The 22,862-nt window shown below is 44.6% G+C and overlaps 2 protein-coding genes across 2 annotated transcripts; one reads left to right on the top strand and one right to left on the bottom strand.

Annotated features, from left to right (window-relative positions):
• Window positions 1-6,868: 6,868 nt before the first annotated feature.
• On the top strand, window positions 6,869-7,660 carry LOC130049937 (uncharacterized). The gene has a single exon (XM_056148186.1). It carries the CDS (start codon window positions 6,869-6,871, stop codon window positions 7,658-7,660), a length of 792 nt encoding a protein of 263 aa, XP_056004161.1.
• Window positions 7,661-9,885: 2,225 nt separating this feature from the next.
• Window positions 9,886-11,289, bottom strand: LOC130049936 (uncharacterized protein F54H12.2-like). The gene is made up of 2 exons (XM_056148185.1): window positions 10,255-11,289; window positions 9,886-10,125 (listed from the first exon to the last, which is right to left on the bottom strand). Exons 1-2 carry the CDS (start codon window positions 11,287-11,289, stop codon window positions 9,886-9,888), a joined length of 1,275 nt encoding a protein of 424 aa, XP_056004160.1.
• Window positions 11,290-22,862: the final 11,573 nt, after the last annotated feature.

The following is a 22,862-nucleotide window of genomic DNA, read 5'->3' as shown; positions in this document are numbered from 1 at the left end:
CGTCTTCCCCGTCGGCTCTTTCCCAGAGCTTCCGCAAAGGACGCGTGGATTTGGACAATCAAAGTCGCCCTTGTGTGGTATTGTAGTACTCCTCGGCAGTACTACGGTCATGAGCCATCAGCAGGGCGAGATCGTGTTCCTCCTCAACAGTGGACCCAGAGCCACGGTGCAGAGATACGCATAATTTTCTTATCACTGTAGTGGTAAGCCTGGGCAGGATCTTACCACTCTCTTTACCAAACAACCCCACTGTACGTTGAGGAGCTTAACGACGTCAGTTGGAGTCAATTGTTTACAAAGGCGTGTCCGTCTGACACATTGTGACCGAGCGCAATAACCAGGTGAAATTTTTTGGAGTCATGTCCAAAAGACAACCTTTTGACTTTACTTTGTGCTTTGCAATTCGGACAATGTGCTGTCACTGAATTGTCTAAGCTTGCGCCAATTCCGTCAAGCGCAAGTTGCACAGGCTAGGAGGTTATAAAAGTTGGCTCGGGCTCCAGCTCTAACTCTAGCTCGAATTCAAAATCATACTCCTAGGAGTACGTGGTCAGATTCTAAGGTTTTAAAACATTTCGAGTATGTACTCCTAGGAGTACTTACTCCAGTTTTCGAGCTCGTACTCAAAACTTTTTTTAATTACACAAGCGGCCTTTTTTAGACTTCTTCTGTAATGGCGGCGCCCATGTGTTTATGTTGACGGCAGTTTACAGCAATATTCCAATCCTTATAAGAGTTATTTAGTGCCAGTATTTTGCTAAAACGTTCTAAATGTTTTTTTAAAAAGAAATATTCGTTGAATAAGATGTATTTTCTGTAAAATATATATGCATGCATATTACCATTTTTACTGTGTTTCATGTATATATCAACATAAAATTTCGCGATCGTCTGCAGAGCTGTATAACCAGTGGCGGATTTACAATCCCTGAAACATTAGGTTACAGACTACTAATTTTACCCCTATTTAATTGTAGTGCCCGTTTATAAATAGAGTTTTTTTTTCTTAAAAATTCTGGGGGATGTATGTGGGGTGGATTTGTGTTTATTATAGGGCATAGATGGAAAGAAGAGGGTCTGGAAAAAAAATAAAAAATTATAATAATGGGAAATTCTGGTCTTAAGTGTGTAGTAGGAAAGGAAGGGTATAAATAGGTCATTGTTTACCTGCTTCTCAAAGGGAAAGGGAAATATGCAGGGTAGGGGTTACTTGCGGTGTCATAACAGGACTTGTGTGCCGTGGATTTTCCTGAAATTCACAAATATTTTTGGACCTGAATTGCTCTAAGTCTGTGTCAAATTTCAAGTAAGTTGAGGCTGTGGAATTTTTTATATTAATTTTTATGTTATAAAGGAATGTATAGCAAAATAATTGGTAGTCTGTGTCCATTAGATACTTTACCATTTTCCCGTTCGCTCTCCGTTTACAGTTTTGCGTTCACCGTTCACAAATCGCTGTTACACCAAAGTGAAAGGATCGATCTTCATAACAAGGCAAAAATGAAAAAGGAACGTGTGCGTAAGAATGAAAGTAAACTTTAATTTTCTTATATCAAAAATTTAATTTATAAAGTTCAAATGTCAGGATTATCAACTGTGAAAATTCAAGGAAAATTGCAGATCACTCACCAAAATAGAATAAATCATTTTCATTTTATTACAAAACATAATTATTGTTTGGTTTAAAAGTGTGTGTGTGTGGGGGGGGGGGGGTAGTTCTGAGTGAGAAAAGAATGTAAGAACCTGCAGTTATGAATTCAACCCTTATACATGCAAACAGGACGAGTGCTGGTACATGTACAAAAATTAGGCAGTTTATGACAATCAATAAATACCTCACACCCCCCCACCCCCCCCCCCCCCCCAATTATCATTTTTGCATGTACAAGGTTGGGTAAAAGAACAATTTATTATTATTATTATTTTGTCTCATTTCACAAGAATTTTACACAAGTCATCTTTTTCCTTAAGCCCCCCCCCCCTTGCTATCTTAAAAAAGTAACTTGATGCTACATTTCAATGCACAATCAATCTGATTTGACAAGTATTTCTGATTATTGTACGCCTATGTTTATGAAAGACATTATCAATAAATGTATTTACTCCTTTCCCCAACCTTTGAAACTTTTGTATCGTTTGGTAGAGAGGTTAGAGCGTTCGCCCCGCATGCGGAAGGCCGGGGTTCGAATCCCGGCCGCGACAGACCTAAGTCGTTAAAACAGGTAGTGACAGTTCCATCGCCAAACGCTCGGCATAAGATGTGAATGTCACGGGTCCTCGGAGATACCTTAAAAACGGATGTCCCGTGTCACAGTACGTGTGGCACGCTAAAGAACCCTCGCTGCTCAATGGCCGTAAGCGCCGAACATAGGCTTAAATTTGAAGCCCTTAGTAGTATAAACCGTCCCGATAGGGAGGTCAACTGAGTGCACTTTTTATGCAAATGAGGTCAAGTAAGGGCGTTTTTGATTGGTCAAGCGGTGTCGGGGTCAACGGAGTGCACTAGGACGGGGTCAACCCCAGCAGGGGTTGTAGAGCGGGTGTCGGGTGAATAGGCTGGCCTATGGCCGCTGGTCTAATTTTAGCATGCGGTACTTTCGCTTTGAGTTCCTGGAATGAGTTCCTGCTATTTTTCTGAAAATAAAATCCAGTGAAATCCTGTGTATTAAATCTAAAAGAATAACAGTGTATTAAATCTAAAAGAATAACACAAGGTTTTAAGTTGACATGTTTATTAAAGAACAATGGTACAAGCATAGAACAATGCAAAACAATTCAATAAACATAAAAAACAGTTCAATAAGCATAAAAACAGTTCAATAAGCATAACAGTTCAAGCACAGTCCATTACTTTCTGCTGAGTTTCTTCTTCTTTTTTGGCCGTTCTTCAGTAGGTGCGGTTGGATTCCACATCTCTAACGGTGTGTATTCTCTCTTCACAGGGGATTTTGAGCCAGGTACGGACCCAATCATCGCATCTATCTCCGCTTGTTCTTCTGGACACTCACTAATCCAGTGTCCTATTTTTCCGCATTTGAAGCAAGGATCCTTTTGTTTGGTTTTCTTGCTGGTCTGTTGAGAATCTGCTGACCTCGATTTCTTACTGGTCTGCGGATAATCTGTTTTCTGTGGGCAATCCGGCGACCAATGTCCTGTTTCTCCACACGTGTAGCACGGGTTAGCAGTGTAATCTGGAGTGTATTCCTTCCTAGGTTTTTTAGAAGTCAGCTCTTCCAGCTTCTTCAGTAGGATTGTGGTATGATTTCCAATCTCATTACTCAGCACATTAATGCGGTTAACGATCCCGTCTAGTGTCGTGGTAATGATGGCGAAATCGGTCCTGCTCATGGGGGAATCTTCTCCACCGAAGGGGGGTTTATCGTATAAGCCCATCTCCAGTCCCGTAGCATCCTGTGAATCGGGAAAATAGAAGCCTAATCCGGGGTCTGTCGGATTCTGGCTAGGGAGGTAATCCGAGGTCTGGGCCATCTTCTCTTGTCGAGCAACGTGGTCTGAAGGCGTGAGATTGAAGGTCGTGGTCTGGTTCGAGGTCTGGGCCATCTTCTTCTCTTCTCTTCTTCTTTGACCAACGTAGTCTGGAGACGTGAGCAAGAAGTTCGAGGTCTTCCCCAGTTCAGTCTTCTGATCGTCACTCTTAGCTTTCTTCAGTTCAATGTAGTCTTTCTGTGGTCCCATCTGCTTCTGTACCAGCTGATCTATTTTCTTCTGAGCTTTGTCCACAAATTCTAGTTGTTTCTGAGCCATGTCTTCTGGAAGGTGATTGAAGATCGAATGAGGACTGACACTGGGGCTCCGCTTTTATAGCCAGCAAAATGTCTAGACTATTCTGTCTCGTGAGGGGCACGTGGGGAGCACGTGGTTGCATCATCTTTTTCTGGAAAAACCGGTTTCAGCTAGAACATCGCGCGACCAGCGTGTGCTAGTGCACTAATTGAACTTGAAAAGCCGGTTTCTCGCGACCAGCGCGTGCTAGTGCACATTGGTACACATTGACTTTAGTGGAATGGAACTTATATTGGTGTTTAAAGTAGCCCTAAAAAGGGCTGTGCATGACGTTTTTATTTTTAAAAATGGCCGGCTTCATACGCAGGTTCTTCTATATACACGTGTAAGTCATGATCTTCGGATATAATGTGTTGTACTAATTGTCGACCTCTTCTCCCGGGGAAACGTATCTCTTCGACGGTTTCCCACATCCAGTGTGCATCCCAAAACAATACCCATACACTTCTTCGGTAACGTGGTTTCTCCAGTCGAATAAATCCCGATACTTTTTGAGTGCCGTTCAATAACGTGTAAAACTGGTAAATCATGTACTGTATGAGGGGGGAATTTTTCAGGTACATGTCGCTTAAACGCAGGTAAATATCCTCCACTGTTTCATGTGACTGCAATACATAGTCAAAACACCAATTTTTAGATCGCCCCCAGCGTAATCGATGGCGACATCTCTGTACTAAATTGTCCCAGATCCCCATCTCGTCTACATAATCTTCTACTATGGTTAAATTCTCCACTGGTTGTATTCCCTGGCCGCGGCGTCTCGCTCTTAAAATTCTCCGTGTATCCATGACTGAAGGTCAGACAAGAATGACTGTAGAAAAACCAGCTGACGTACAGGTGCTTGATCACGTGGTGCAGGTGTTTGATCACGTGATGCATAACCTTTACCTATAAATACAGGTGTTTTCTGAACGTTCGTTATTTACTATGGGGGGCAGTGCTACTACGAGAATAAATGGATATAGTTATGTACTACAATGTATGAACGTGGCCTTACATAATCCTCACATTCAAAATGCTCGTCAATTTGTACAACAGATGTCACCGGAGGTCAGAAATGTACATAGTTTTCAACGGATTGCTGATTCATTAGCGGAGAATACCAATACGGGACGTTTACTCATGATTTATTTGTATGCTGAGGAATTGAAACAGAATCTTCCAGACCAGATGAGTGACATTGATCGGATCTTACGCGATTGTCTACAAAAAGGATTCGTGGAACTGATTCGTATGAAAGGAATGGCTGCCCTGTTATAAAACAAGAACGTTTTAGAATTTTTTCATTTTGATCATCATGGCTGAATTGACCAACAACGTTCTTACCGCTGTATTACAGCATTTCGAGGACTACAAAGAATCGGTGAACAACGCTCGTAGCGCTGCATTACAGTGTATCAAGGACTGGAAAGAAAAACAGCCGTTGAGATATAAATTCGCCATGAAGTTGTTGATCTTTTGGGAATTTCCTATGACCTTATATGAATATTCCAGCGTTTGCAAGCATATAGCCGACAACCTGAACAGAGAGTCTGGATTGATCATGATTTATACCATGGACCAAGAATTTAGACGACGGGAACCTGAGAAGACTGGGGCGATTGTAGCGATTACCGATCACTGGTTGGAAAAGGTGTATAAAAAAACCTAACCGTTTTCTTTTCCTTTATTCCTGGAGGATGGCCAGCAGTGACAACATCGCAGAAAAAGCGCATAACCATGCATTAGAATGGGTGGAGAAAATGCAAGACGATACGGTGTTTCAATTCGCTAAAAATTTTCTGATAGCGGGAGTGTTTCCAATGACTCTGGACGAATATACAGATCTACGGAACCGGATATACATCAATCTCTATAACGATGCGGGATTGATGTTAATTTATGTCCTGGGGGAGGAATTCAAGAAACGCATGCCTGAAAAAACCGCCGAGATTGAAAGTATCACCAAGGACTGGCTTCGAGAAGTATACATAAAGTGTGAAGAACTTAATTCATTTCATTTATTCCCGGAGGATGGCCAGCAGTGACCACATCACAGAGAAAGCGATAGTTTATGTATTGGATTATCTCACAGACATTCATTCTGGGCAGATTGAATTTGTGTTACACTATATGCGAGAAGAATTATTTCCCATCAGCTTAAAGGACTATCCATGTCTCTGTCAGTATTTGATCGAGAACCGGATCACCCCGCAAGCCTTAGTATTGATTCATTTAATGGGCCGGGAATTGAAACGAATTCGACCCACAGACAGAGCAGAAATCGAGAAAATCAGACTACGATGTCTTCGAGAGATGTACGTCAAGTTAAACGTGTGACTTTTAATCTGGATCATAATGAAGTGTATCTGTTACCCGAAGAAGACCGGACAAGTATCTGGATGACTGTAGCCGCTGATCGATATCGATTTCAACGCAGGATTCGAGAAATGGAAAAAATGTTGGACCCTATTTTAAAAAGACATGTGAATTGGTGTTGTGTGTGGGAGTTATGTATTTGAAATATGTGACATGAATAAAATTGTTTACACGAAAGCTGTGTTTGGTTGAGTCTCTCAGAGAAGGGTTTATTTGTTGAGGAATCCAGAAAATCCTAAAGGTAGAGTGAAAATCGAATCAAATAAGGTGTTTTCTATCGAATAGACCTTATGAGATGTTTTTAGGGATGTACATGGTCGAGAAATAAATTTTTAAAGAGGCGGTGAAGAAACATTGAACCTCGACTCGACCTCTTTAACCGCTGTTTCTTTGAAAACTATGCGACGTAGCAAAATAAAAATAAGTTTAACGCATTCGCCGTCTCAGAATCTATCAGATTAAATCTACCTTGCACAGATATCGAATGTCTAGAAAAAGACAATGAGAAAAAACTCTCTACTCGAAAGCACAAATCCGCCATTTTGACGGCCACCATCTTGGCTTCGTCTCCGAAGCGAGGGATGTTTTCGAGGAGGTCCGCGCTTTCCCGATATATACCGGTGCACTCGCCAGTTCGCTTCACTGGTGATCCAGCACAGTTGTAGAAGATTTTTGAAGGATTTTAAAGAAGAAAGAAGAAAGAAGAATGGCTACAAGAAGAGACCCGCTCTACAATTTCCAGACCTTGCCTGGCTTTCGGTACCGGCTGGTAGTGGTGGCTGAGGAACGGGTAGGGGAGAATTGGGTCGTGCGTTCTGAGAACGACCTGAGCACCTTCTCCCCTTTCGACCAGAGTGGGGTCCGTGAGATCATCTGCCGGGTGCGGGCCGAGTATGAAGGGAGGGCACCCCGCCGCCGCACCGCTCGAATCTCCACGGCCACGAGACCGCGCCGACGGGCCCCACAGCCACCCTCACCACCACCACCTTACTCCCCGGCGACGCCTACAACACCACCACCAGCGATCCCATCGGCACCAGTGGAATACAGCCCGGTGCCGATGAGCGACTCACCAGCGTCACCGGTGGAGTATTCACCGAGGTCACCGTCCCCCGCACCACCTCCCAGTCCAGCCCAGAGTCCGTCGCTGTTGGTGGCAGCCACGTCATCACCACCGAGACCAGCAGCCCCTGCAAGACCCCCACCACCTACCATCCGGTTTGCAGGGAGGACTCCACCACCACCGAGACCAACCCACGCACCGGTGGCAACTCATCCCCCGAGGAACCACCCTATGACTGTCCCTGGCTGGGCAGATAGGGCGGTTCCCATCTGGTTTAAGTGTCCTGTCTGCTGGCAAGACAGGGTACACTCTGGAATTACGTGTAGGGGATGTGGGCAGCGCCCAGCTTGCTGCTCGTGCGTGGAAGAGTTACAGGAGCGGCGACACACCCGGGGACGGTGCCCGTTATGCCGGTTTACCGGAAGCAGGGAATGAAAGTCGGTCCTTAGGACCAAACGGCCCTTTTCAGGGCCACCAACTTTTTTGAAAAGACACTTTTTATGGCAAAAATCAAGAAACACACAAGTTTGTTTTAAAAAAGTTTTTATTAACACAAGTAATAGCTAGAATAAAGCTATAATAAAGTTACATTTTCTTGACAATGTAAACATGTTTATGATACTGATAAGCAAAGTCACAAATCCATTGTCTATAATGAGTCCAATTGCCTCCGGCTAATCCACATCCAATACGATAAGGAAACGCTAAAGTCTGGTAAGACAAAGTGCCTAATTCCTGTAAACATTGTTGAAACCAAAGTTCACGTTGTTCGGGGGTATCGGCATACAGGGGTAAGCGTTGAGTGCCTCTCCCGTAATCCCATTGCGCTAACAAACAGATCACATCAGGATGCGTAGAATGAGGCATAATACACACAGTACCCGGTATTCCTCGATCCGCTGCTATAGCTAAATTTCTCCGTCCTAAAGGTTGTCGGGTCGCATACAGATTAGCCCAAGGAAATCGGTCGGCAATACGTTGACTTAATCCATGAGGTTTCACCGTTAAACAGTTACATTGTTGTACAATAGCATCCACCCAAGGTAGAGATAATACATCTCCTCGTAGATCCGTCACCGCCATGGTGGTTGACAGGTCTCACAGGTACACGTTGACCAGGGTTCTTGACTGTAAGGACAATGTTGAAACAGCCGGGGATCAAACTTTCTCTGAGTCCAGCGCTCTCTAAACTCCTGACAGATCTCACAGGTACAGTCCTTATGTGCTATTTCTTCTTCAGGGGTGATGGTACAATGCTGCGGACACTTACACTCTAGCCAGGGTTCTCTAGTGTGACAACAACATTTATAGACAAAGGGATAATACGTCAGCTCTGCCAATCTCTCTATCCACTTCTGTTTGGCCAGGATGTTTTCTTTTTTATAATGAAAACAGCCACAAGTTCTCCAAGGTCCTCGGCAATACCCACACACTAGTACATCAATCTCATCACCCGCGTACCGTTCAAACGACATGATTGAGAAAAATGGTAACAAGTGACCTATGTATATAGTGTTTTTGATGAGTCATCAACATGACGTCAGCCATCTGAGGTAGGGGATGTTTTCGAGGACGTCCGCGCTCTCGCCTTTTTAAACGAGCGCAACGTCAAAATCTGGCATTCCGATTTTTTAAAGGAACCAGAACCATGAGCCGTAGAGTAGGACCAGACCCTACAGTGAATGATTATTGTATCAAATGGGAGGAGGATTGGGAGCAAGAGATTGCCCCGCCGGCCTCACGGGAGGCTCTTCCCCCACCGCCCATGAGCCAGGATCTGCCCCCGCCTGAGGAAAACTGGGACGCAGAGTTAGAAGTGGTGCAACGGCCTCCGGGGAGATTGTTTTTTAAACACGGCTGGTTGCCCGTTTTTGTGTTTGACCACGAGCAACCCCCGGAGGAGCAGAAAAAGAAGAGAAGAAAGAAGAAGAAGAACAGACAGTGAGGGGGACCGAGAAGAAAAGAAGAGAAGGAGAAGAGAAGAGAGAAGAAGAAGAGAAAAGACCAAGAACAGAGAGAGAAAGAAAACAGCCCTTTTCAGGGCTACCCATTCTTTTTGAAAAGACATGGTTGATTACAATGACAAGAAATTTTTATTTATTTTTTTTCCAACGTTTTATTAAACTCCAACTATGAACAATAACAATAACATAGTTTACAATACATTCAGTCTTTGACATTGACAAGTTTGTCCTTGATGGGTTCTCGGTTTACGGAAGGTCTCTTTAAACCAATCCGCCACAAAACGATCGCGTTGTAAGGCCGTGCCTTTCCAGGGAAATAACCATTCTCGTACGGTGCTTCTATGGCGATGGCGTTGATGTAAAAAATACACACAGTATTGTCCACAGACATCCGTATTCAAATCTTGATAACAATGGGTGTTATGAATCCAAGTCTCTCCGTGGCGTTGAATAAAGTCTTGGATGTCTTTATGGCTGGGAGGTAATCCGTAAGAATCAAAATATTCGACGGTAGGGCTACTCAAATACAAACAGACCCAATGCGCTCCAGGGCGATCGTGAGGGTCTGTATTCACCACGATGGCTTTGTGATGAGGTAACAGCTCAGGTATGACATCTCGAGGATACACACCGGCAAACGCCGGTCCTAAATCTCGTTGTAAAACATCTCTCAATTGCTGAGTATCCATCTCTCTCTTAGTAATCGATACTGACTTCTCGTTGTTTGTTGATTTCTAGCAGATTGTCGAACACGGCATACACCACACAGTTTAAGGTCCTGACCACGTTGGCGGCAAATTGCACTTCCACTCTCAAGTTCCCCGTCTGTATGAGATGAAATTTATCCGTCTGGGCTTCTTGATCTTTCGTGAAATCCACACACCAGAGGGTGTAACCGTTTTTATACTCTTCCAGGGTAATGTCCGGAGCCCAGTCCTGACCTAATTTTCCCAAGCCTTTGTACAGACTCAAATACGATCTCAGGTACTGATCGTCGGTGAAATTAGGTTCCAAAGGTCGGGTTTCCATCATTTCTCCATTGATACTGATTTCTAATTTCTTGACTCTCTCATTTTGGAAATGAAAGGGGTTTCTGGTATTATCCCCATTAAAAGCCGCATTGTCCACAAAGCCCAACACGATCAGTTTAGGCATCTGTCCTTGAAACAGATGATCGGTGATTTTAGATTGGGTGCCACTAGGAATGGTGAAGGTTTTCACTTCCACTCGTCTCAATGGATATTTCGCCGTTTGAGTACTCAGTTGCTGATTGATGAGATTAATGATACTCGGCACAGGTTTGACTTTCCTCACCCACAAGATCATACTTTGAATGACCACTTTCCCACTACTCCCGGCTTCGGTCATCATGTAGAACTGGGGTCGAGCGCGATTGAATCGGAGACGGACATCCAAACCATTAGGGAGACATTTCTCTTGCTCAAACAAATCCAGATGTAATCGATCCATCAACACGATCTCCTTACTGTCTGTAATCTTCTCGTGACGTTTTCTCAACCCTACATTCTTGGAATCATCCGGATACTCGGGAGTCGGGATGACGGCCGCGATGTTGACTTTGTTATTCACTACTGCAAATTCCACAGGAGTTTGAGCCAGAGCTTCTAATTTGACCTCATCCATATGTCCTGCCGTATCTTTTTCCCACAAGCTACAGGCTCTCATCTGGGTTTCCAGAGTCTTGGGTGCATAAGACAACAATTTCTCCAGATACGCTTTGTAGGGATAAGTATCCGTCCCCGGGGTAATGACTTTTCCATTGAGACTGACATCGATTTCACTGAACAAGGAATGGAGAATGTTATTCACGGGGGTGGAGGTCGAATGGCCTCCTGTGAGATTCGTTCCATTGGCTTTCGTGAATTTACAGCCCATCTGGAGATAAGTTTGGGATAAATCCAGATATTCATCTCCTTGTCCTTTGATTTCAAATTCAATCGGAGCCGTATCCGAGTTGAGGGTACTGGAAATGGGATAATATTCCATCCATTTCGAATCTTCTAAAGTGACGTTGGTCGGGGGCACTTTAAACAGTTCTAAACTGCTGGTGCCACAAGCGCAAGATTCTCGGTGCATCATATTGGAACGATGTGTTACTCAGCGTGAACTGGGCTCAAATGTGTTCTGGTCTCCTTCTCACTCCCTTTTTATAGGGTTCTCAGTCGAAAATATCCAGAGAGCGTTTTGGCTTACCCCTTTTCACTAGCTTCCTACCTCCCTTCCTAGATCGCTTCCTAGGTTGCTTCCTAGGTCTCTTATGAGGCCCTCCCCGAGCTAAGATACGTTGTTTTCTTTTAACAGATCCTTTTCCTTCCTGTATTCCCACCTGTTTTCCCACCTGTTTTCTTTTGAGGGTCGTGGTTCCAGGCTTCCTGAGTATTCCTGTGCGTGTTTTTCTTCCTCGTTTGGATGGGGCTTTTCGAGATCTTCGCCTACGGGCATACCCTGCTGTCTCTTTCAGGGCTTGGGCACCGTGTGTCTTGAGAGCGTCTTTGAGTGATCGTTTATTATCTAACACATCCATCCCTGTTTTAGCAGCAGCCTTTAAGGCACTTTTAGCCCCCGATTTGAGTAAATCGGTGAAAAATCCTTTTCCCTTCTGCTTTTCAGATTCTGGGTCATATTCTTCTGTTGGATGGCTTCTACGTCGTCTCCTCTGATAAGAGCGATAAGGGCGGTCGTAATCATAATATCTCTCTTGATAGACAGGACGCTGTTGTTGTTGTTGCTGTTGTGCGGGGGATCCACCTAATAATCCGCTGATCAGGGGACCCGCCACTTTGCTAGCTATTCCCAGCAGGGCTCCAAGCCCGTGACCCTGCTGCCGTATTAAACCTTTATGGTAGTGCATCTTGATGTAAATGAACTTCGTTAGGGTTTACACCCGCTTTTTATACTTTTTACGCCGTCTCTTTCTCTTCTTTCCTTGGCCCGCTTGACCCACAATGGCATTGGCAATCCATGGAATGAGAAACCAGATTCCGTGTCCTTTCTGGCGTCTGACTCCTCGATGGTACTTCATCTTTCAATACACTTTGCGGAAATGAAGTTTGACTAGGGAGCGCCCATTTAAAAACCCCATAGGACGCCCTAAAGAATTCATGATGTGTACCTCAATGGTATCGAAATATTTCTTACTCAGTTTCAAATATTCGGCTCGAATCGGTTCCCAACGGGCTTGTTGTCGATCGTCGTATTGAGCCGTACAGGGGACGACTCTCAATAATTTCAATTTGTTGGTGCCCACCACTTGAGGATCCACAATGTCACAATACACATACATGGCTTTCAGATTGTCGTAGACATCCATGGTCGTGTTCCCCAAGTAATTCACGTTGATCCATTTCGTCATGGTTTCTTGGCCCAGGATCATTTTGTCACTATCCAGACCTAGCTTGTACGCTAAGGGCGTAGGGAAACGAATGCACATGGGGGTGGATCTCAGTGCTTTCCCATTAAACTGATACTCGACACGATCGTACTCGGGGTGATACACTAAGATCTGGTTGTTCCCCTCGTCGTTAGGATTCCCTAACTCGGTCCATACTTTCCACAGGGTTCTCCTTAAGGCTGCGTTGATTTCATTGATTAACGCCAAAGGTTGTGTATAAGCTCCGGGTCGAAAGTGAATGCGAATGATATCGAAGGGAAATAAACTATCCCCTCCCGCAAAGAGATGGGACCATGGCGTCAGATCCCAGGGGACCACCACCTCACACCTGGCCATCGTGACTTTGCCCATATTCTCTGTCTTAAATCTTTCCCATTTATAAGTGTTGGGATCTTGGACATGTTGCGTATACGGATCTGGAATGAGAACGTCCACATAAGCCTCGCTATCCGATACGTTTTGTAAGTTGGCCGAGTACATCATTTCGGTCAATCCGACTTCCCATGCTCCATCCGTTAAGTCCATGGTGTGTGGCAATAACATTTTAAATTGAGCAGTCGTATTCGTCGGAAACGATTCCATCGACCCATCACTCAACAGAGTCATGTAAAACCCTTCTCCTCCTCCTCCAGCCATGATGTCTTAAATGAGCCCCTGTCTCTGTTTCCTTCTCTATTTATACACAACACCGTTTTGTTTTTTCACAATTTTTTATTTGAAACAACATACAACATGACAATACATTCAATTCATTCTTCTTGATCGCGGCCACCACCACCACCCCACATCAACGCATCCGAGTCTTCCAACTCTAGTGTTCGTCTCGGGACTAAGCGTCGTCGCATCACCAGATAGTGTCGGGTTCCCCAGCAATCGGCTACATCATAACCTTCATTGATCATGTCTTTGAAATGTCGGAGACAGTCCTCGGAATGGTCAAACCAAGGACTCTCATTTAAGGTCCAATCGGATTCGTCTTGTCGTCCCATCAATCCCCAGAAGGCTTTGACTTTCCAGCGAAACTCTTGATACTTGGTCTTCATGATAAAGGCTGACCATCCGTGAGGTATCAGTATACGTTTGTACAAGTACACAGGATGCGTGGACGTTTTGTGTTGTTTACAATGCATCAAACACATCTGCTTATCCGCAAACCATGCCGTTTTCTTTCCCTCTTGTTTCCAGGCGTACTGTGTGTTAGCCATGGTGAACTGATGAATCTGAAGAAGATCGTTCCTGTTTTATACTCGGGCTCGCTAACGTCATTTGTGGACTAGGCATGACGTAGCCCACCAAAGAACTTAAGGTGACCATCCAAAAATCGCGATTGGGATCGCCTAAGGCTAACATGACGACCGAGGTGATAATTATGGTTAAACACAGGAATAATTGTGCAAAATACACAATTTCTGCTCGAGGGACTTTTTCACCCAAGAAAGTCCACTGGTTGGTCATGGCTGAATGAGATCCGCTTGCGGAATCCATGAATCAAAACTGGGAGGATATCCTTTCCAACGCACTTTGACTTCTGAAATGACTTTTTTCCCCACACGCCGCTTTTTATACCCTAAGATTTCTTCCACTTCATAGACATCATCGTCTTTAATCACTTGTTGTAATTCCTTCTCGTAAAACGTTCCTTCTAATTCTTCCCCGTGATCATCTTGAATGCGATAGACGTTTCGTCCTGGCACTTTTCTAGAGATGGTAAACAGCTCTTTGGTCCAATTCGGTAAATATCCTTTTTCAAACGTACGTTTGGCTTTACTAATGCGTACACGATCCCCCACTTGCAAGCGACTCGTGGTATCGGCACTCTGTTTTCCATACAAGGTTTTCCATACGGTCAAGACATTCTTGGCATTGACTTGAGCAGGAGCTCGCCGGATACTGCGATGATAGGTATGATTGTAACCATACACCAGATCCCCCAAGACATCGACATACCGTCGTGTTTTATGACGTGTAAAATACCGCCACATGCGTGCTTTCAGCGTGCGTTGAAAACGTTCCACAATACTGGCTTTGGTTTCGGCATTACGGGTCGTAAAGAAATGAATGGATTTGAAGGCTTGACGAAATTCTTTATTGGTAAATTCTTTTCCTTGATCGGACTGAATGCGGACGGGGCGACGTCCCTCTCGAAAAATCCCTCGTAAGCCTCGTATCATTTCTTTCCCCGTTTTCTGTTTTAAAGGCACGACCCAGGCATATTTAGACAGCACGTCAATGGCACATAATAAAAACGTATACCCATTATTGTCTTGTTTCAAGCTGGAGACATCGGCTAAATCTAATTGCCATTGTTCATCCATATCCGTCACGCGTGTTTGTCGTCGCTTGAATTTCCTCCGTATCGGTTTATGCAAGGTATAGGTATCTTGAGCTTTCACCCATTCTCGAATTTGAGACAGGGTAATCTTGTGTCCTAATTGACGCACTTGACGATACAACGCCTGGACTCCCCCATACCCTGTCTTGGGATCGTAATACAGTCGCTGTAAGATCTGTTCTGCTTTCATGGTAGATTTAACCATTTTCCAATTTCACGTGATGTCTTTTTACTGGCCTCCCAGATATTTTTAGGGGTCATCATTCGTCTGGGAGTTTCATAGAAAGATTGGTCAAAACCAGAGATTTCTTGAAATCCGCTCTCCTCTTCCTCTAGAGGTCTAGGCGTACTGATTTTCCCTGGTTTGTCCATGGCTTTTATAACATCCCGATTGTTCACATATCCTTTGGGAGCATGAGTCTCTTTTAACGCTTGAGCAAATTCCTCTAATCCCGCGGGGGGATCACGATGTCTTAAGGGTCTTTGTCGTTGGGCTTCGGTCATTAAATCCACAATATTGGAATCGGGAACCCTGCGTCCTCTATAGCTGATTTCTCCTTCTTTATTCCAAGTCACCACTTTGGATTTCTTGAGATGATCGAGTAATAAACCTGCTTTCTTTCGACCCGGTTTATTGACGCTTTTGATAATCTGTTCCTCCAAGTCATCGGGTGCTGAGGCGGCTGTGGGTGGTGAGGCGGCACTGGCTGCAGTGGTTGGGGAGGGTAGAGTCGCTGGGGTGGGATGTCGAGCTTGTTGTAAATATTGACGATAGCGATGAAGTTGATGCCCGTACAACCCCACTTTTTCTTTCTCGGTTAAATCATCTCGATGTTCAATCTCGTCCAAATCACTGCGTAAACCAATAGTCGAGGTAAATTCGGGAGGTTTAGGTAATTTGCCTTTTAATTCGTTGAGCATCGCTTCCGGTACCAACACCATTTTTCGACTCATGATTTCTTACAAATCTTGCCACACACAAACGAACCCAATCCTTTTTGGTGGATGAGTATACCTCGTCGTTTTTTCACGGGTTGAGTCCGGACTAAGCGTCTTAAGATGTGTTTCTTTCGACCCAGTTGTCGCTTCTGAGTAGGATTGAGAGGAATCACCCCTTTTAATAGATTGTACACAATCTCACAAATCTTTAAAATGCAGTCATTGGAACAATGTTTCAACACCTCTGTCTTTAATTTGCTGGAATAGTGAGGAGCCGCTAACGTCTGCAAGAGCGGTAAATGAGGTCGTAATCGACATTCACACTTCTTCGTATGAGCCATGGTAATGAAGGGTGGGGCACCTTCCCCTCCTTTTTATACCTAGTCCAGGACAACGGCACTCGGATGTTTAGGATCAAAACGCTTGTGATGGACGGTCTCTTCGTGACGATTGCGGTTCTCTCTCGCATTGAAGACCAGAGGGCAAAATTTACATTTATATTTCTTTTGCACCTGAACCGGTGTTGAGGTGGTTAAGGGTTGAAATTTCATGCTTCCAAAGGTATGAGCAAAACTCGGTAGAGCAGTATCACTGGTTCTGGAACTTCCTATAGGCCCATGCATGGGTCGTTCCATTTTCTTTTGAGCTAATCCGGCTTTCAGATTGGCTAACGTTTTAGTGGCCTTGGGGGGAGTGGCCTTGGGAAACGGCATCTTCACAATGAGAGGGGTTTTCTTTGGAGCCCAATTGGGAAACGGATTCTTCATCCTGAGAGGTGTCTTCTTAGGGGACTTCTTAGGGGACTTCTTAGGTGTCTTCTTAGGTAAGCGAATAATGAGTTTAGGAATTCTCTGAGGCAATTTTTTAGCTTTCTTAACCCGTGGTTTCTTGGTTTTCTTGGGTTGTCCCCCACGGGGCTTACGGCCTGTTTCCCATTTGAATAAATGACGAATAATGGTCCCTCCTAAGAATCCGGCGCCTCCTCGTTTCAAAATGGCTTTTTTACGCTCTTCTTCATTGGACTTCTTATCGGCAATGACACTCAAGTCTTGGCGATGGGATTGAATGAACCGCTGAGTGATTTTATTGCCTGGTAAGACGCCTCGCAATAAATTTCGAGCGCCCATCGCAAACCAGTTGAGTAAGGCTCTACGTCCTAATTCAATGAGATGGCTCCGTTGAACGGGATCCCGTTCCCGTTGTAAACGGCGTAACGTTTTGACTAATTTACTCTTCGCGGAAGGTCTACCCATGATGAAGACTGTCTTTCGAATGATACACCTGCCCATGATGTGACATTATTTATACTCTCGGGGGCATGTGCACAGCCAAGTTGGTAAAGAGTTGACTTCTTAATCTTAAATCGTCCGACGTCTGAGGACTCAAGTCCACTAGTAAATACCCGTGAGGTACACGGGTGGCGTCCTCATAGGCTGGAAGTAAATGCGGCATTTGTAATTGCCGACTTAACACCCCAATCTGAGATTTATCTCGAGGATTTTTAAACAGCACAAGATAGTGAGCATTCAGACTGATGGTACGATGTTGTACTGCTCGATCAAACAGATTTTGTGTGATATAAATGACACTGGTATTGCGATGATGCGCTTTGCGCGTAAACCAGTCGACAATCGATTCGATGGCTTTACCTCCCATCATATCATCAAAAATGAGTAGATGACGCGTACTGAGATCCGCCACTATCTGCTCATCGTCTTGAGGTATATTGCGGATAAAAGTGACCTTGTCCTGTAAGGATTCGTACGCGGACTGCCATTCTCGATAACACCATACTATCTTTTCGGGAGGCGGTGCAATCCACTGCGTATTTTGTACCAGTTGCTTCACAAATTCCGTTTTACCCGATTTAGAGGGTCCGGCCACCACCATGGTAAATTCATGTTTCAACTGAAAAGGCTCAAGTGTCTCGTAGGTATACATCTTGATAAATGACACAAGTTCAGGAAAATCATATATATTTATTAACAAATAAAAATACGTACAGCTTGCTCAACACCATGTCTACAAATAGGACATTGTTTCAGTCCCGTAGCACATATAGCACAAGTACATAAATGACCACAAGGTAAAAAAGCAATTCTCAAGTCTCGTTCTAAACAAATGTAACATTTCTGGGTACACATTGGATTCCCTGCCGCGTCTAAGGGTAAGCCTTCCCAATCGCAACCACTGTCTTTAGCGCGGGCATAGGCATTGAAGGCTTGTCGTACCCATTGTTTACCCTTATTACACTTCAGGTAAGGACAGTGAGGATACCAATAAGCATGTTGTATCCAAGGATTGTCGACAGCTCCCCAATGGTGAAGTCCAAAGTTGCAATAAAAACAGCACGTGTTATCCCCGTACCCTTTGTAAAAGTATCCCGCTTCTGCAATGGTAGGTAATAGGTTCTGCAAGTGTTCGGGAGCATTTTCAAACGACGCTACTCGATCTGACAGTAGAGCATAACGTGGTGTACCCGGGTTATGTAGTGATTCGTAGTCCGTCATTTTGCCGACTGATGGTTTTCTCTAGCATATCCTTTTTAATACCCGTAAGGCAGCGTGTCATAGTCATGAATACGTTGACGTTTATCATACACCATGCGGTATTTCTTCACCAGAGGAATGGTTCGCACATCATGTTGGCGGGTTCGTTGAATAAAGTGTGGATAGCGGACATGGACTTCTTCTTCTTCTCCTTTCAACATTTTTTCCAATGTATCGAGAGACACGACTCTAGAGGCACGATAATTGAGTGTCAATCCTTTGACTTTGCAGACAGATTTTCCATTCTGGGTCTCGTATGCATAATTTTTGGGCCCGCCCGACATGTACTTGATGATACGATCTCCACCCAATTCATCGGTCCAGCCGCCTAAACTGTTGATAATGGTCGGGTTGAACTGGGTCTCGTCGTGCTGATAGATGATACTATCCGTGTCAAAGTATAAGACACGCTCTCCCAAAGGCTGTAACGTCTCGTACAAATGTAAACGAGCATGAGCTGTTGTAAAACACGCCAGCACCACGTTTCCAAAGGGACAGTCTTCTAAAAATTCTTCTTTCTCCTGATAATTGATCAGCATCATATCACATTCGGGGCGTTCACGATTTTCTAAGAGTTCGATGCCTTTGACTTCTAAAGTGGCATCTTGTAATTTCTGTTGTAATTCTTCTTCTTCCGTGAGATACAGGGATTTGGGTAATTGTAATCGTTGAGCAAATTTTCCCCACAAGCAATTTAAAAAGAGTTTGGCAATGGTTCTTCGGACCGGATTTTTCTGGATGTCGGCCGGGTTCATGGCAATGCCTTCTCGTTGCTGAATTTCCTCAATGTAATGTTGCTGCTGTTGGGCTGTTTGACAATCCTCGGGGAATCCGGAAGCTTCTTGTTTAATTTTCAAAAAGGTGTTGATATACGCTCGAAATAAGTGGTCACTGGTTTTCTCAAAATGCCAAACTTCGTAAATGCGGTCGAGACGATACCCTAGATCTAATGCTTTGTGAAGTTCGGTGGTCACCCAGGTGCCCGTGAGACTGCGTTCAGAATCGGTGTGCTGGCACCGCTCGTCGGGTCCTAAGTTGCGCTGTTCCGCACAGGTGCGGCATAAGGGAAAGAGTAATTTGCCCCCGGTCTTGTAAGGTAATACAGGGTGATACAGCTCTCGGGGTGGGAGGACACGACAACGAATGAGCCCGAAATAGTCTCTGACATCGGTGAAATGGTGGTGATGACTTGGGGATGGTCGACGGGAAATGGCTTGTATTTCAACACGTACGGGTACAGGGAACAGACATCCACGTATCGCATGTCACCCTCCTCACAATACAGTCGTGTAGCATTGGTCCGGCCTCCGTACAAAGCGTCACGGGGATTCAAAGGATCTTGTATATCGACTCCTTGTAAAAATTCCTGTAAGTCGGGATTGGTCTGGGTCTGACGATCAAACTCGTGTTCCCATATGCTCACGATTGTATAGCCTTGGTCTTCTAAAGCACTGCCTCGTTTTAAGGTGTCCAGGTAGAGGTCTTGATACGTATGCTGAACACGATGAGGATGCATGTCAGTCAACAGATTCGGGAAACAGGTGGGACAGCCGTGCCAGTAACAGCCATAGAATTCGTACACTATACGAGATTCCTCATCATACCCATCTACTGTATAGGGTCCAAGCGTGACTTCGCCCCCATTTCTAGCATGTCGTATGCAGTGATGTTGATGTTCTAGCCAGGCGAGCCATCGACAAGCTTTAGCTGAATATCGTCGTGCTGGCCGGTAGCCCATATTAGGAATGATGGCGATGGTATTTTCAACCATGAATCCTCGTCGGTAGGCTAAATTAGCCGTGCTGGCAAACGTGATGGATTCTTGAAAGGGGTCTACTTCCACCAGATCAAACAGGGTGGACTTGAAATGGGCACAACACCGGCGTAAAATATCCACGTCCGAGATGCAGTAAGCTAAGGATTCTTTCTGGAAATCAAAGACTTTGCCCTCTTGTTGATGGTACCAAGTATAGAAGGCTTCACGATTGGCTGTGGACATATCGTCAGGATTGTAGAAATGAGCGGCCGGGTAAGGACCCACATACTGCTGGTTCTCTGTCGTGTTGAAAAAGTGCGGGAAATATCCTTTTTTCAATTCCGTTAATCCGAAAGCAGAGGGCATCTTGGCAAGAGCAAAGGGTAGAAAGTTGTAAGAATCGATGAATCTCAACCCCAAGACTTGCATGGATAAGATTTTACTGCCGTTCAGGATGACGGTGGGTTTGATACACGCCGTGTGCACCAGGTAATTCAAAATAAACTGCCCATCGTATCCTTTGAAATTGTGGGCAATGATGGTGGCTTCATCGTGTTTGAGTTCCACATGGCCTTGCTCATCGGTCTCGCTCTGTAAGAGCCATTCCATAAACTGTTTTAACGTGTCGGGTCCTTGAAATAGGAAGCGGCGTTGTGATCCGAATCCTTCACAATGAGAACAGGGCTTGTCGATATCCACACTGTCGCAATGTTGACACACACGTTCTGCCACGCATAAATTGGGAATGTGAATACCGTTTTCCTGACTGCATTCGAAATCGTAATAAATGTATATTTTCAACTCCTCTTCTTCTTCTTTTTCTTTCTTAGGTTTGGGTTTCGTCTGTACAAAGCAGTGATGAGGCATGGTGAGGACTTTGTGACAGATGCGGCATTCGGTTTGACCCCCACACGCGTGGCGTTTTAATAATTTCTTGGACATCCATTTCTGACACTGGTTACAACGCCCCATTAAACTGCAGACCGTGGTCGTTGTATTACTGTTGTAGGGTTTTAAATGGTTCTGGTAACAAGCTGCATTTCTGAAAAATCCCTTACAATGAGGGCAATTCGTCTGAGTCCCGTCCAGGGTACAGGGGGTATCGGCTAAACAAAATGAGCATCGATGAGGACAGACGGTCCGATGTTCTTCAATGTGACTGTAACCAACATCGCAATAATCGCAATAGTATCCGTTTTCCGTCACTCCAGGCATAGACACAATGGCATCGTAATGCTCGTTATCCAGCAGGATATTCAAACAAGTCCCGTGCCCCTGTCCTTTGTAAATAGGTTCCAGTCGTAAACGAGTTGTATTCGTTTTGAATTGAAATATTTTCAATCGATACTGTGGGGCGAGCGCGTGTTGTAATTGCTCCCATTCACGCGGCCCACACGGCTGGTTCATAACACACCCAGCTTGTTCCATCAAGGCTTTCGCTTCTCGTTTCTGGTCGAGCGTTTTGAAATCCCCTTTTCTCATGCGTAACCATTTCGTTTCCCATGCCGGGTCGTTTGATTTCTGGCTGTGTAGACGTGTTACCACAATAGCCCGGGACAAGCAGAGAGAATCCTCAGGATTTTGAATGCGAACGATCGCTCTCTTGGAGTTTTTGAATTTCTCCTTATCCACGTGTAGATGTTTTTTCTTAGTGCACCCGCTGCCTTGTGGATATTTGACATGGAAAAAATCCATCTGCACTGCCCCGTCGGTGATTAGGAATTCCTTTTTAGATTGCTGCACGGCTTCTATTTTGTTCAGAATTTTGTCCTCGTTGAGCTGATTGGACTGCGTAAATTCGTACCAAATAGCTGAATCCAGAGACGGGTGCCGAATATTTAAACGTAGATAATCATTGGGATTGCACTGCATTTCCTGTTTCACATTTTTTAACATATCCCGGAAGAGCCGACGAATGAAGGCTGTATTTTCTTTCTCTGGAATAGGTTTGAAGGCAACATTGTAGACATTTTCCTTGACTTTAAATTTCCGTGATTGACGTCCTCGTTCCAGTTGAATTTTGTAATAATCCGAAATGAGTTTCTTTTTTCCCCCTCCCCGCTGTAAATACTGTAGTCGCCGTTGATTCTCTCTGCGGAGTTGTAATTCACGCTGCCGTTGTCTGTTCAGCTGATCATTCAAAAATCTCAAGCGCTGTTCAATATAACTCCGTGGAAGTCCAGTAGGTAACTTGTCTGACATGATGTCGAAAGTGACACCCAATGCACCGCGCGCCGCTTTATATATTAACTATAGACAGCGCTGGGTAAAACTAGGTACCGTGCCAGCTCTGGGGATTGTACCATTGTTCTTTAATAAACATGTCAACTTAAAACCTTGTGTTATTCTTTTAGATTTAATACACTGTTATTCTTTTAGATTTAATACACAGGATTTCACTGGATTTTATTTTCAGAAAAATAGCAGGAACTCATTCCAGGAACTCAAAGCGAAAGTACCGCATGCTAAAATTAGACCAGCGGCCATAGGCCAGCCTATTCACCCGACACCCGCTCTACAACCCCTGCTGGGGTTGACCCCGTCCTAGTGCACTCCGTTGACCCCGACACCGCTTGACCAATCAAAAACGCCCTTACTTGACCTCATTTGCATAAAAAGTGCACTCAGTTGACCTCCCTATCGGGACGGTTTATACTACTGCCCTTCACCGGTCTTGGTGACGAC

The sequence above is a fragment of the Ostrea edulis genome, chromosome 9 (assembly GCF_947568905.1).
Source record: "Ostrea edulis chromosome 9, xbOstEdul1.1, whole genome shotgun sequence".
Lineage (NCBI taxonomy): Eukaryota > Metazoa > Mollusca > Bivalvia > Ostreida > Ostreidae > Ostrea > Ostrea edulis.
This window is presented reverse-complemented; position numbering and strand designations above follow the sequence as displayed.